At 35.2% G+C, this 13,656-nt stretch overlaps 1 protein-coding gene across 1 annotated transcript in view; it reads right to left on the reverse strand.

The window, feature by feature from the left end:
* Window positions 1-1,511: 1,511 nt before the first annotated feature.
* LOC106470943 overlaps window positions 1,512-13,656 on the reverse strand; it is a 44,512-nt gene continuing 32,367 nt past the window's right edge. The window contains exons 3-4 of the mRNA XM_022399584.1: window positions 8,791-8,879; window positions 1,512-5,837 (exon numbers count right to left, since the gene is read on the reverse strand). Coding sequence (XP_022255292.1) covers window positions 1,671-5,837; window positions 8,791-8,879 — 4,256 coding nt within the window. The 3' untranslated portion in view covers window positions 1,512-1,670. The remainder of the gene's footprint in view (window positions 5,838-8,790; window positions 8,880-13,656) is intronic.

Raw genomic sequence — 13,656 nt, forward strand, 5'->3', positions numbered from 1 at the left:
CTAACTTAGGGACGGCTAACGCAGATAGCCCTCGTGTAGCTTTTCGCGAAATTCAAAAACAAACAAACAAACAATTCTCTGCCTAATGACTATAACAACGAAATTGTTCAAACAGCTGTTAGTACAAATAGCTTTTCTTTACTGATTTTCTAGCAGATTTTTTTTTTTTTTGGTGAATAGTTAATATTAAAGTATTATCAAATCAAGTTACATATTTAGATCACGACTAAAAAAAAGCGTTTAGTGATTGCACCTGAGAAGGAATTAAACATTGGAAATATGTTCTTATGTTTTAGAGGGTAAAATGTGGTATATTATAATGGTTTTTGAATAGACAATTCCTTACGTAATGTGACAACCACAGCTAATATTAGCTCATGCTAGAACGAAATGCATCAGAAATGCGCTACTAGAGAAAAGTTATTACTTTTGGAAAGTGTATGTAACAGGTCTATCAGTCGTAAAATATTCATACTCTTAGATCATAAATATGTTTTCATATCGAAGATTTAGAATTTTTAAGACGAAAGGAAATAGATACGGATCAACTTGGGACATCAGGATCATCCAGAAAGAGACCTGAACAAATTGCACCCCAGCTATGGGAAGAAATATATGGTATCTTGCAACAAGTAAGAATTCACAAACCCAAATGTCGCGGGTTCAAATCCCCGTTATACCAAAAGTGCTCGCCCTTTCAGCCATGGGGGCGTTAATCCCACTATTCGTTGGCAAAAGAGTAGCCCAAGAGTTGGCGGTGGGTGGTGATAACTAGTTGTCTTTCCTTTAGTCTTACACTGCTAAACTAGGGACGGCTAGCGCAGATAGCCCTCATGTAGCTTTGCACGAAATTCATAACAAACGAAACACAAAGGTCAGTGGCAACGGCCATCTAGGAAACAGTAAGCAACGTAATCAATATCATCTGGTAAAGAGTCCAACAGGTTATGGATTCCTCAAGATGAGGTTAGTCCTATCTCCTGTCCATACAATGATATCTCACTCAGTTAGAAAATGAAATGGATCTTCATGCTATCCCATACACACTAGTAAAGTCGTCGATGCATCATATATGGATTTCTGTGTGATCGGTCTGTTTAAGTGGATACTGGTAAACCGTTGTACTCATATGCTAGATTGATTATGGAAAGTGAGTAAGGAGCAGTGATGTGCTTTAGACATGACAGGCTTACAACAAAACCTGTTTCAATGGAAACTACACTTCAGGGTTCTTGTCAAAATGTACAATTGTCAGAGAAAACATGACTGTATATATCGCCATATAGATTATTATGACTCAGTGAAGCTCCAAAACCGTTTTCATATAATGTACTCGAACGTCATCTACGATACCGCGTGTTTTCAATACAAATGAGCCTCTGTAGAATAAGTTAAATGTTTAATACCGTACATACTAAATAAAGTAATTTTAAAATATCATTAGCAAGGCATTCTGTATCTTTTCAATTTTACAGTAATAAATAATAATAATTATCTAACAATGGACAATTTCAACATTAATTTTCAATAATCATTTAAATAATCTAATATTCAAAAAGGTGTTAAGGTTTAACTCATGAAAATGTGTAGTTCAATCAAAGTTTTAGTTCATGGAAGAGAATACACAAACGCATAATATCTTCAAAACATTCGTTCATTTACGTGAACAGTTATTTCTTCACCCAGCTTTCAACACCAGATTCAAGTTTTAATTCCTCTGAAACAATTGCTTTTGCAACAATATTTGATTGTTCTGGATATTGTTGATCACAATGAGAGATGGCGAGTATGGTTGGTTGATCAAATTTTTTGCTTTCAGGATTGTCCTTCTGCAAAGATGTACCAGGTGGTTCCGGTACCAAAGTGTCCTTCTGCACAGATGTACCAGGTGGTTCCGGTACCAAAGTGTCCTTCTGCAAATATGTACCAGGTAGTTCCGGTACCAAAGTGTCCTTCTGCAAAGATGTATCAGGTAGTTCCGGTACCAAAGTGTCCTTCTGCAAAGATGTATCAGGTAGTTCCGGTACCAAAGTGTCCTTCTGCAAAGATGTACCAGGTAATTTCGGTACCAAAGTGTCCTTCTGCAAAGATGTACCAGGTAGTTCCGGTACCAAAGTGTCCTTCTGCAAAGATGTATCAGGTAGTTCCGGTACCAAAGTGTCCTTCTGCAAAGATGTACCAGGTAATTTCGGTACCAAAGTGTCCTTCTGCACAGATGTACCAGGTGGTTCCGGTACCAAAGTGTCCTTCTGCAAAGATGTATCAGGTAGTTCCGGTACCAAAGTGTCCTTCTGCAAAGATGTACCAGGTGGTTCAGGTACCAAAGTGTCTTCTCGTAAGTGTTCGCTTGTAGATTCGGCCACTACAGAAGATTCAGTTATTTGTTCACTATTTGTTTTTGTTACTAAAGTAGTTTCAGGTACTGATTCAATTTGTGGACGTTCAATTAGTGTATCTTCATTCTGTATCTGGAATTTCAGCGAATCTAACTCATCTTTTTTTATTCCATCAGAAATTTCAATTTCTCCTGTAAACTGTTGGACGTCTTTTAAAATATCCGAATTGTTTAGAGTATTTTGACAATAAAGAAGTGTACTACGATCACCAATAACTTGAGCTGAAGTCCTCAACTCTTTCTTATCAGTTTCGTAAGCCGAAGGCCAAAATGTATCTTTTCGGCTGTAAGAAATACCTTTCATATTAGTTTCTTCTAACTGAATAAGAGTGTCCTCCTGTTGACTGTTTGAGTTAATAGTTGGCTTTGGTATTTCTAGAAAATTTAGATCTTTAGTAACATTAGTGTTTAACATTGGATTACTTTCATCTGATTGTGTCGTGCAAGAAGAATCAAGACAATCTTCAAAAAACAATCCCATTGATTCTTCAGGTTTTTTCGTGAGTCTCTGCGTTTCTGGTTTGCTTTGAACGTCTAATGAATCATCTAGTAAATTGATAAGGTCAGCTGGGATTTTTAAGAAAGCACTGTCCTTTTTCTCATCCAAAATCCAAGAATCCTTTGGTGCTGCTACTTCTTCATCAAAAGTTAAAAAGTCATTCTCGCTACTTTTTTCAGATATAAAAGACGACGTATTTCCTTGGAACAAAGACTCTTGACTTGGTTCAGCACAGGATGTCTGCGTTTTCTGAAACATTAACAAATCTTCTGGGTTTTGTAGAAGAACATCTGAATGTGACACATCTGTTATATTGAAAGGTTCTACGCAAGACTGTTGGTCAGATGTTCTAACATCTATTACTTGTGGTTGGTTCAGCCTTTGTTTAAAGGTGCTGCCATCAGAAAGGGACACATCAGCTTCTTCTTCTTGGGTATCTAATATAATAGGCGCTTTGGATATTTCTTTCTGAGAACTCATAGTACAATGATCCTCCAACAAAGTACATTCTTCTTGAAAAGTAAATGGGATTTCTGCCTTTTCTTGGGTCTTTTGTGAATATGCTTGAAAATTGATATTTTCTTCAAATTTCGGTGTACCAAAAACAGGCGCGGATCTTCTTCTGTTGTCTACTGAAAAACTTGATTGTTCTTGACGTTTCTGGCTAATTTCTCCTTTATTATCACCGTCTTTAGGATATATCAGTCTAAATGAGTCATCAAAATTTAATATTCTAATTGGTTCAGCTCTGAATAACCCTGCCACCGAACCATGATCTACATCTATATTTTCTTTCTTCAAACATTCAGAGTTTTTATTTTCCAGACTAATTAAAGGTTCTTGTGGGTTTTTTCTATGCTCACCTTCTTCCTGCAAATCTTTGTGTTGTTGAAGTTCTAAATAACCCTTTTCATTCTCATCTCCAACGCTTGTTTGGTTTATAGTTTTCGCTTCATTTTGCAGCTGACTATATGATCCATTTTCTCCTTGTTCTTCACCCTCTTTGGTACTCTCAGACTTAATATGGAGGTTGTCATGCTTTATTTCTCTACGAACTTGGTAACCACGAAACACAGCTTGAATTCTCGTAGCAGCAGCTTCTTTTTTTTCCTCAGGTTGATAAAACTCTTTCTTATCAGCCTCTATCTTTAATTGATTATCATATTCAGCTTGTTCTGGATTCTTCTTAATATTTCCTTCAAAACCAATTTGTTGACATTTTTCTGTTGACGGTTCTTCTTCATTGGCCTTCTCTAAATTCAATTCTTCATCTACACATTCTTTTTGATCCACGAAATTATTCTCTTCCGATTCTTGTACATTTTCTTCCGTAGATGTCCGTGTAATTTTTTGTAATTCATATTCTGTTGTATTTTCGTTATCCCGTTTCATCTGCGGATAAATCAAATATCCGTCTTCTGCTAAAGTAGCTGCGTAGTGTTTCCTAGTCATAAATCCGCGAAAAGCCGACTGTATTTTCACCGCCGCATTTTCTTCTATCGTAGTGTGCGTTGCACTAATATCAGTTGTTGTAGGATAGGTCGTTGACTGTGGTCCTTTTTTTGGAGCTTCCTGTTTTACTAAACAAGTTTCAGTTGTTGTAGGAGAGACCGTTGGTTGTGGTCCTTCTTTTGGAGCTTCCTGTTTTACTAAACAAGTTTCAGTTGTTGTAGGAGAGACCGTTGGTTGTGGTCCTTCTTTTGGAGCTTCCTGTTTTACAAAACCAGTTTCAATTGTTGTAGGAGAGACCGTTGGTTGTGGTCCTTCTTTTGGAGATTCCTGTTTTACAAAACTAGTTTTCGTTGTTATAGGAGAGATCATTGGCTGCGATACTTCTTTTGGAGCTTCCTGTTTTACTAAACTAGTTTCAGTTGTTGTTGGAGAAGTCGTTAGCTTTAGTGCTTCTACTGAAGCTTCCTGTTTTACAAAACAAGTTTCAGTTGTTGTAGGAGAGACCGTTGGTCGTGGTCCTTCTTTTGAAGCTTCCTGTTTTACAGAACTAGTTTCAATTGTGGTAGGAGAGATCATTGGCTGTGATACTTCTTTTGAAGCTTCCTGTTTTACTAAACTAGTTTCAGTTGTTGTTGGAGAAGTCGTTAGCTTTAGTGCTTCTTTTGAAGCTTCCTGTTTTACAAAACTAGTTTCAGTTGTTGTAGGAGAGACCGTTGGTTGTGGTCCTTCTTTTGGAGCTTCCTGTTTTACAAAACAAGTTTCAGTTGTTGTAGGAGAGACCGTTGGTTGTGGTCCTTCTTTTGGATCTTCCTGTTTTACAAAACTAGTTTTAGTTGTTATAGGAGAGATCATTGGCTGCGATACTTCTTTTGGAGCTTCCTGTTTTACTAAACTAGTTTCAGTTGTTGTTGGAGAAGTCGTTAGCTTTAGTGCTTCTTTTGAAGCTTCCTGTTTCACAAAACAAGTTTCAGTTGTTGTAGGAGAGACCGTTGGTTGTGGTACTTCTTTTGGAGCTTCCTGTTTTACAAAACTAGTTTTAGTTGTTATAGGAGAGATCATTGGCTGCGATACTTCTTTTGGAGCTTCCTGTTTTATAGAACTAGTTTCAGTTGTGGTAGGAGAGATCATTGGCTGTGATACGTTTTTTTTTACAAAACTCATTTCTTTTGTTGTAGGAGAGGTTGTTGGCTGTGTTACTTCTTTCATAGCGTCTTGTTTTATAAAACTAATTTCATTTGTTGTAGAAGAAGTCTTAAGATATGGTTCTTCTTTTGAGGCGTCCCCTTTCAAACTAATTCTGTTTGTTGTAGATGAGATTATTGGCTGCGGTACTTTCTTTAAAGTCTCCCGAGTTTCTATGGTTACAGTGGTCGAGGTAACAGTGGGCATCGTCTGTGGTTTATCTAAAGGCTGTATGATTTCATTCGGATTTTCTTTAGGTATAGGAGCTGAAGAAGTTGTATTGGTTTCTTTAGGCATTGGACTTGTCTCCTGTTGAAAGAAAACAGTTACATGTAAGGATCTTGAGTGAATAACAAACTAAGTTAAGAAGAACAAAACTTTATCGTTGTCAGGAAACTGACATTTTTCTTAAAAACTTTAAATACTCCGACGCTAAAAGTTTGCTCAACATGTACGAGAAGTTCTTCTTCAAAATGGCAGACATATGAGACATGCTGATATTGAGCGGCCCCGTTAGAACGCGTTGCTTCCATGAACTTAAAATGGGCTGTTCTTACACAATAGTCTAGTAGTACTCCACCTATAGCCCGCAGAAAGACTTAACATGGATCACGAAAAGAATAAACACATTCTATTAATAATGTGCATTAGTTCTATAGATGTGTACATAACATGAAAAATATATCAGTCCTGCCAATAACTTCAATGTTTGGCCTATTATCCAAAACGTTCGAGTACCTTCTTTAACTTGGAGACAAGGATCCTGCTTTGAGACAATGAAGTTTGTAAGACGGCTTGAATAGGTAACAAAACAAAAACCTTATTACAAGTTAACCAAGTTACAAATGTACAACTTTTTGATACGGTTTAGTCATCATCAGATATAAGTAGGTTACATAAAACAGGACTATGTATACAGTTTGGGACAAAGAGGTCACATGACCGAATATTGCTTAATAGTTTAATGCAGGTATGTTCGCACCCCCGGGATGTTGGTTTAGGTTAAGGTGGTTTTGTTCATTTGAGCACATCTATTTAGAATGTATAAAATAAATGTTGCAACGCGCTTTAGTCAATCGGGGAAACTTACAACGCTAAGATCCGGAGTTCGATTCCCCGCGCTGGACGTAGCAGATAGCCCAACGTGGATTTGCTCTGAAACAAACAAATACGCGCTTTATCAAATACACTTCGGGGATATTTTGAGGTCTACGTTATTAGATTTAAGATAAAGGAATAACTACTCGTGAAAGAGACCTGCTAAAAGTGAATTTACATATCAACTCAAACTGCCCAATCCCAAATTCAAATATCTTCCGTCGCCTATATTTGTAAGCCACAATGAACATAATGTTCTTATGGAATATCCTTCAAACGTGGAATTTCACCTTTCACACTATTGTACTCTTTTTCTCTTGCTCAAGAAAGCTATGAATATTTAACTTAACGTTTTGTTCTTTTAATCAGTTGTAGTTATTGGTTGCATCTGGAGCGTCATTTCAGAAAACTGGGGGGGAGGGAGGCAAAATGATAGCAAAATGAGAATAAAAAATAGGCAGTTGTTGCGTTATTGACATTCCTATGCAATACTGATAGTTTTCCTCAAATGGACTCCCCGTTGTTTACTTTCTTCCGTTTCCACCAAGCAAAACCGGATTTTGCTTCGTCTCTTGATATCCGAGTGTAATAAAACTGAATGTAATGTCCATGTAATCGCTAGACGATTGCAGTCGCGATAACCACTTAACATCTGTTAACTGTCAATCAAATAGATAAATGAATGCCTGCCGACGCGTTAAGTCTTGAGTAAGGCATTACATCCCATAATGCCACCATCAAATCCAGACTTTTCTAAACCAACATTCTTATTAATAAACTTTGTCTCCTGGAACAGTTGACGAACAGTTAACCTTCATTCATTATATAATTATCATTCTTCAACACCGTCAACAGTTAGTCTTAATTTACTACATACTTATCATTCTTCAACACTGTCAACAGTTAACCTTCATTTATTATATAATTATCATCCTTCAACACCGTCAACAGTTAACCTTCATTTATTATACAATTATCATCCTTCAACACTGTCAACAGTTAACCTTCATTTACTATATAATTATCATCATTCAACACTGTCAACAGTTAACCTTCATTTACTATAATAATTATATAATGAATAAAGGTTAACAATTGACAGTGTTGAAGGATGGTAATAATGTAGTAAATTAAGACTAACTGTTGACAGTGTTGAAGGATGATAATTATATAATAAATGAAGGTTAACTGTTGACGGTGTTGAAGGATGATAATCATATAATAAATGAAGGTTAACTGTTGACAGTGTTGAATGATGATAATTATATAATAAATGAAGGTTAACTGTTGACGGTGTTGAAAGATGATAATTATATAATAAATGAAGGTTAACTGTTGACAGTGTTGAAGGATGATAATTGTATAATAAATGAAGGTTAACTGTTGACAGTGTTGAAGGATGATAATTATATAGTAAATGAAGGTTAACTGTTGACGGTGTTGAAGGATGATAATTAATATCTAGCTATTGTTTCCATTTAATCGACAATTATAGCAAGGGGTAAAACCATTTTATTTCTTTCCACCCTTGGTTCTATATCTAAATACCTGCCTCGTCTTGTTTCTTCTTTACATCACATAGCATTTACAAGCTACTTTGGAAAAATAATGGTGTTCCAGAAGCTCTGCCTCTTTTACTTGTTTGTGGAGAAAACTTAAATAATCTCATATATGATTATATTGTATCCCTTTAAGTCTGGGAGACATACTAATGACATCACATATCACTTGACATAGAAGGTTGGTCTTTTGTTGTTGTTGAATTTATTTCGGTTTGTTTGTTTGCTGTTAAGCACGAAGTTTACCCATCACAGGTATCGAAACCCAGTTTTTACTGTTATAAGCTTTCAGACTTACTTTTGAACCACTGGGAGACATTTGCTTTCGGTAGTGTCTAAGAAAGCTGCAGAAACTGAAGAGCCTTTTGCTGGTTTGGTGTGTCTCAATGTTATATCAGTAGAAGGTTATGTACACAAAGTTTTAACTACAGGAAGTGATTGCTCCCATATGTTCCAAAGAACTTAAAGCGTACACCTTTCTCAAATTACAACATCGCCTGACGTATAAACCTATTTTAGTAACATACATGAACGATTACACTCGCCAGGTGACATTTAACAGGAGAAGCTGTCAGATAGAGAGTGAGAAACATAACCACAGTTACCTTTGACTCTGATGTTGCTGGACCTTTTAATTCTCCTGAAATATCATCTTCTTTCTTTTCTTCATTTTCACATGTTTGTTGGTCTGTACCTAAACAAAGCAAGCAGGTCACTTTTATAAAAATATTACAAATATTTATGACTATTTTTTATGAAAAGTGCATCACTAAAAAATCCGTTAACGTTCTTTTTAAAAATATTTACATAAACCGAAAATATCTCTTCAAACCTTCCGAACTGTGAGTCCGAAGGTTCATGGTTCGCGTTGCGTTACCAGAAAATTGTGTTCCGTACTTTGGGGCCGTTAAAGCAAAAAAAAAATATATATATATATATATGTCGGATAAGAATTTTTATCGTGTCGATATTCTATTACTCCTTAATTTTATAACGCCCTCTAGTCATTTAGTACAATCAAAAGTAAATCAATTACTGAATTACAAAATATAGTATTGAAACAGAAAATGTTGTATTTCCCTCTTAGTACTTATTATATAAAGAAATGTTTGGATAATTGTTTTTATTTGACTAATATACACATATTTAATAATTAAAAATCCACATACCTACGTTACTGTAAGCATAAACGAGTACAAAAAAAACAACTACACACAATCTCATGCTTTGGCTGGCACTAGCCAGTCTTCTTCAGGATAGTATAACACTATATTATCCTGATGATTTTTACATTTATCTGCATTCATGCTCAAAATAACGTAAATAACGAAGTTGTGTTTTTTATCCGAAACTTAACAATGTCCAAAATTACTAAAAGGGCATTAGTAACGGCACGCTAACATAGAATGAGAGGAACAAGAAACTGTTTTACTGTCAGACTATTACTGACTCATCAACAGAGAGAAAGCAATGTAGAAAGTGCTAAAAATAATTCCGCCACGGGTTACGTTGTCATAGGTACATGAAGGAATGTGTTTTCTTTTTCTGACTTTCAAGACGAGCGATAGAACCAATGTGAATCATACAATTATTAGTATAACTACTGAAGGAACTACTCTTATCAATATTATTACAAAGGTTATAACATGCCTACTAAATTTAATCTATGAAGAAGGGAAAATACCTGATGAACTTAAAATACTTAGAAGTCAGGAAATAAAAATATTTCAGTAATTATAGACCAATTTTACATGTAATTGAAAAAAATAATGTAAAGGTGTGTATACAACATAATGTTGGATTTTATTGTAAAAAAATAACATAATAAACAAATGTAAGTGTGGATTTATTAAAAATAAAAGTATCACATTACTGTTAGAAAACTTTTCAAATGATGTAAATTTACAGTTAGATAAAAATAAAAAGATTATTTATTGATTTAATAGAGCATTTGATACTGTTGCGTCAGGGGGTCACGTGACTATTGTCACGCCGTCTATTTTCTGGAAGTATCTTGTTCCTTCGTGAATGCCCTAGCATTTACTAGATATATGTTTTTCTGGTATATAAGTAGGACGCTCACAACGTGAAGGCAATGTGTGTGTAGGTAATGAGTAATTGAATTGCAGTCACAGGGTATTGTTGAAGTTAACGTTCGTTCGTTATAGTGTTTGAATATTGAATATTAAGTGTATCGTAAAGTTATATTCGGAAAGAATAAACCAATTTTATTAAGTAAGGACTTGTGTCGCTAAAGTTTCGTCGGAACGAAGTTACGGAAAGTTAATTAACAAACGGAGACGTAACAATACATTAAATCATAACATACTGCTGAGTATAACAAAAACTGAAGTAACAATGACAATAAAATATGGTGTTCCACAAGGTTCTATTTTAGGTCCACTACTGTTTAACTTGTATGTTAATGATACTGTAAATAGGGGTTTAAATTGTAAACTATATCAATATGCAGATGATACAGCTCTAATTGTAACTCGTGTTGATGTGGAAGTTAACAGATATTTCTTACAAATTTTTTCGATAAATTAAAGTTTTGGCTTAGTATAAATGAAATCTATATAAATACTGATAAAACAGAAACTATGATAATTCACTCAGAACATATAAATATTATCAACAAATGTTTTACAAATTCATTATCAAAAATAAATATAAACATTTATTTGTAGACAATAAGCAGCATTCTGATTATAAATGTACGTATATAGAAAATTTTAATACAGAATATTTTTACCAAATAATATAAAAAAATAGTTTATGCATCTTTATCAGAATCCGTTATAAGTTATGGAATGACAGTATATGGTACAACATTCACTTAAATATATCATGTTTAATTCATGAAATGTCATTTACTAGTCGTTACCACCCATGTTTACTTCATGAAGTGTCATTTACTAGTCGTTACCACCCATGTTTACTTCATGAAGGTGTCATTTACTAGTCGTTACCACCCATGTTTACTTCATGAGGTGTCATTTACTAGTCGTTACCACCCATGTTTACTTCATGAAATGTCATTTACTAGTCGTTACCACCCATGTTTCAATTTCATTATTTTTGAATCACAAGTCTAAGAACTTTCTAAAGATGAGTATTTTTTACTTTTGTTTTTTCAAAGAAAGCAAAATAATTTTAGCCCTAGAATTATCTAGATCTTTGTTTGTTCACTTGTTTTAGAATTTTCGCAAGAAACTACATAAAGGCTATTTGCGTCAGCCGTACCTAATTTTGAACTGGTTGACTTGAGGGATCACAGCTAGAAATCAGCACCTGCCGCCAACTCTTAGATTACTCTAATCAAACAGTAGGATAACGACTGTCATTCCATATAACGCACCGTGGTCCAAAAGTTCGGAGCAGGATTTTATAGTAGTGGAACGCAAACCACAGACTTTATAGCTCACAGTTCAGCATACTAACAACTAGACTACAACCCGCGAAGTATGGGATTTTACCCCTTCTCTTATGGTGTACCTACAGCTCCAAAGAGCGGACCTCGTTGTTGCAGGCACACGAATCGTGAATCCTCGGATTCCAAATCGGTGAAAGCTAAATACTATTTATCCACCGAATTGCTTGTAGGTTCATAAGTTTGTTGATTACCGAGCCACATATAAGTCACATAAAATAATTTAAATAATAATATTATGAATATTACATTTAGCCCTATTAATTGCTGCTGGTGTTTCCTGTGTATTTTTATGTTTGTGTTTGTTTGTTTATATGTAATTAAGCACAAAGTTACACAATGGGCTATCTGTGCTCTGCCCGCCACGGGTATCGAAACCCGAATTCTAGCGTTGTAAGTCCCCAGACATACCGCTGTATCACTGGGGGGGGGGCTTATGTTTGTGTTTGTTTGTAATTAAGCACAAAGCTACACAATGGGCTATCTGTGCTCTGCCCACCACGGGTATCGAAGCCCGAATTCTAGCTTTGTAAGTCCGCAGACATGCCGCTGTATCACTGGGGGCTTATGTTGGTGTCTTCTTTTTTTGAAATGACGATTTGAAGAAGATTTGTCCACTTAAATTTTAAAGTACGTTTTCTTGATTTCCAGTTCATTAATTGTCTTGTGTTATCAATCATAAAGCTACACAATGGGCTATCTCTATTATGCCTATCACGAGTATCGAACCCTGGTTTTTAGCACCGTAACCCTCTGACTTACCTCTGAGACACATGAGATCTAGAACGTAAATGAGAAGCGAAGTATTTCTTTCAATTGTTTGAATAAATTTAAAACTTTAACAATAAAGTGATTTTACTGTATACACTTTTTTAAACCTAGACAGTTGGAACTACCCCAGTGGCACAGCGGCAGGTCAGCGGACTTATAACACTGGGAACCAGCTTTCGATACCCGTGGTGGGCACAGTACAGATAATCCATTGTGTACCTTTGTGCTTAACTACAAACGGCACCAGTACAGATAACCCATTGTGTAGCTTTGTGCTTAACTACAAAGGGCACAGTACAGATAACCCATTGTGTAGCTTTGTGCTTAACTACAAAGGGCACAGTACAGATAACCCATTGTGTAGCTTTGTGCTTAACTACAAACAAATAAAGATGGTTCGATATCTCTTGTAATTTTAAAGTAATGTTTTTGTTGGTAACCTGTTGTTTTTCAAGGTTCTAAGTGAAATATTAGTAGCTCTGGCTTTACATCTTACCAGTAATTATGTCATAGTTCTGAATAATTTCAACTAGCATTTCTACTTTGCAGAATGATGCAATATTAAGAACTCGTGTTTCGTGTGTAATGTTCGATTTAATGGGTTCATTTCTATTCTCCTTATCCTCTTTGTTTCTACAAGTTATGTTGTCGTGACGATAAGTATTATGTGTAATGAGGTGTCAAAAAAACTTCCTGAAGGTGTAATGAGGTGTCAGGAAAACTTCCTGAAGGTGTAATGAGGTGTCAAGAAAACTCTCTTAAGATGTAATGAAGTTTCAGAAAACTCCCTGATGGTGTAATTAGGCGCCAGGAAAACTTCCTGAAAGTGCAATTAGGTGTTAGGAAAAACTCCCTGAAGGTGTAATTAGGCGTCAGGAAAACTTCGTGAAGGTGTAATTAGGTGTTAGAAAACTCCCTGGAGGTGTAATTAGGTGTCAGGAAATATACTAGAGATTGCAAAGATATTAATTACAAACGAATATTGGGCTTAGGATACTTAAGAATTCTAAGTTTTATGTATTTTTTATTACTGTTTACTAAAGTAGGAAAAACTACCGAATGTCAACACCTGTCGGAAAGTTAAAAACTTTATCATGTCTGAAAAAGTTTGCATTGATTGTTGATTGACTCTAAAAGATGTATCTTTCAAAATTTTAATAAAAGTACAATAAAGTGTTTCTGTTTCTCATCATCATTTTATAAAAGTACCATGAATAATTCTTCTTTATTGTTCCACTTTACTTGCCTAAATAGTTTGTTTGTTTTG

The sequence above is a fragment of the Limulus polyphemus genome, unplaced genomic scaffold (genome assembly GCF_000517525.1).
Source record: "Limulus polyphemus unplaced genomic scaffold, Limulus_polyphemus-2.1.2 Scaffold4310, whole genome shotgun sequence".
Taxonomy (NCBI): domain Eukaryota; kingdom Metazoa; phylum Arthropoda; class Merostomata; order Xiphosura; family Limulidae; genus Limulus; species Limulus polyphemus.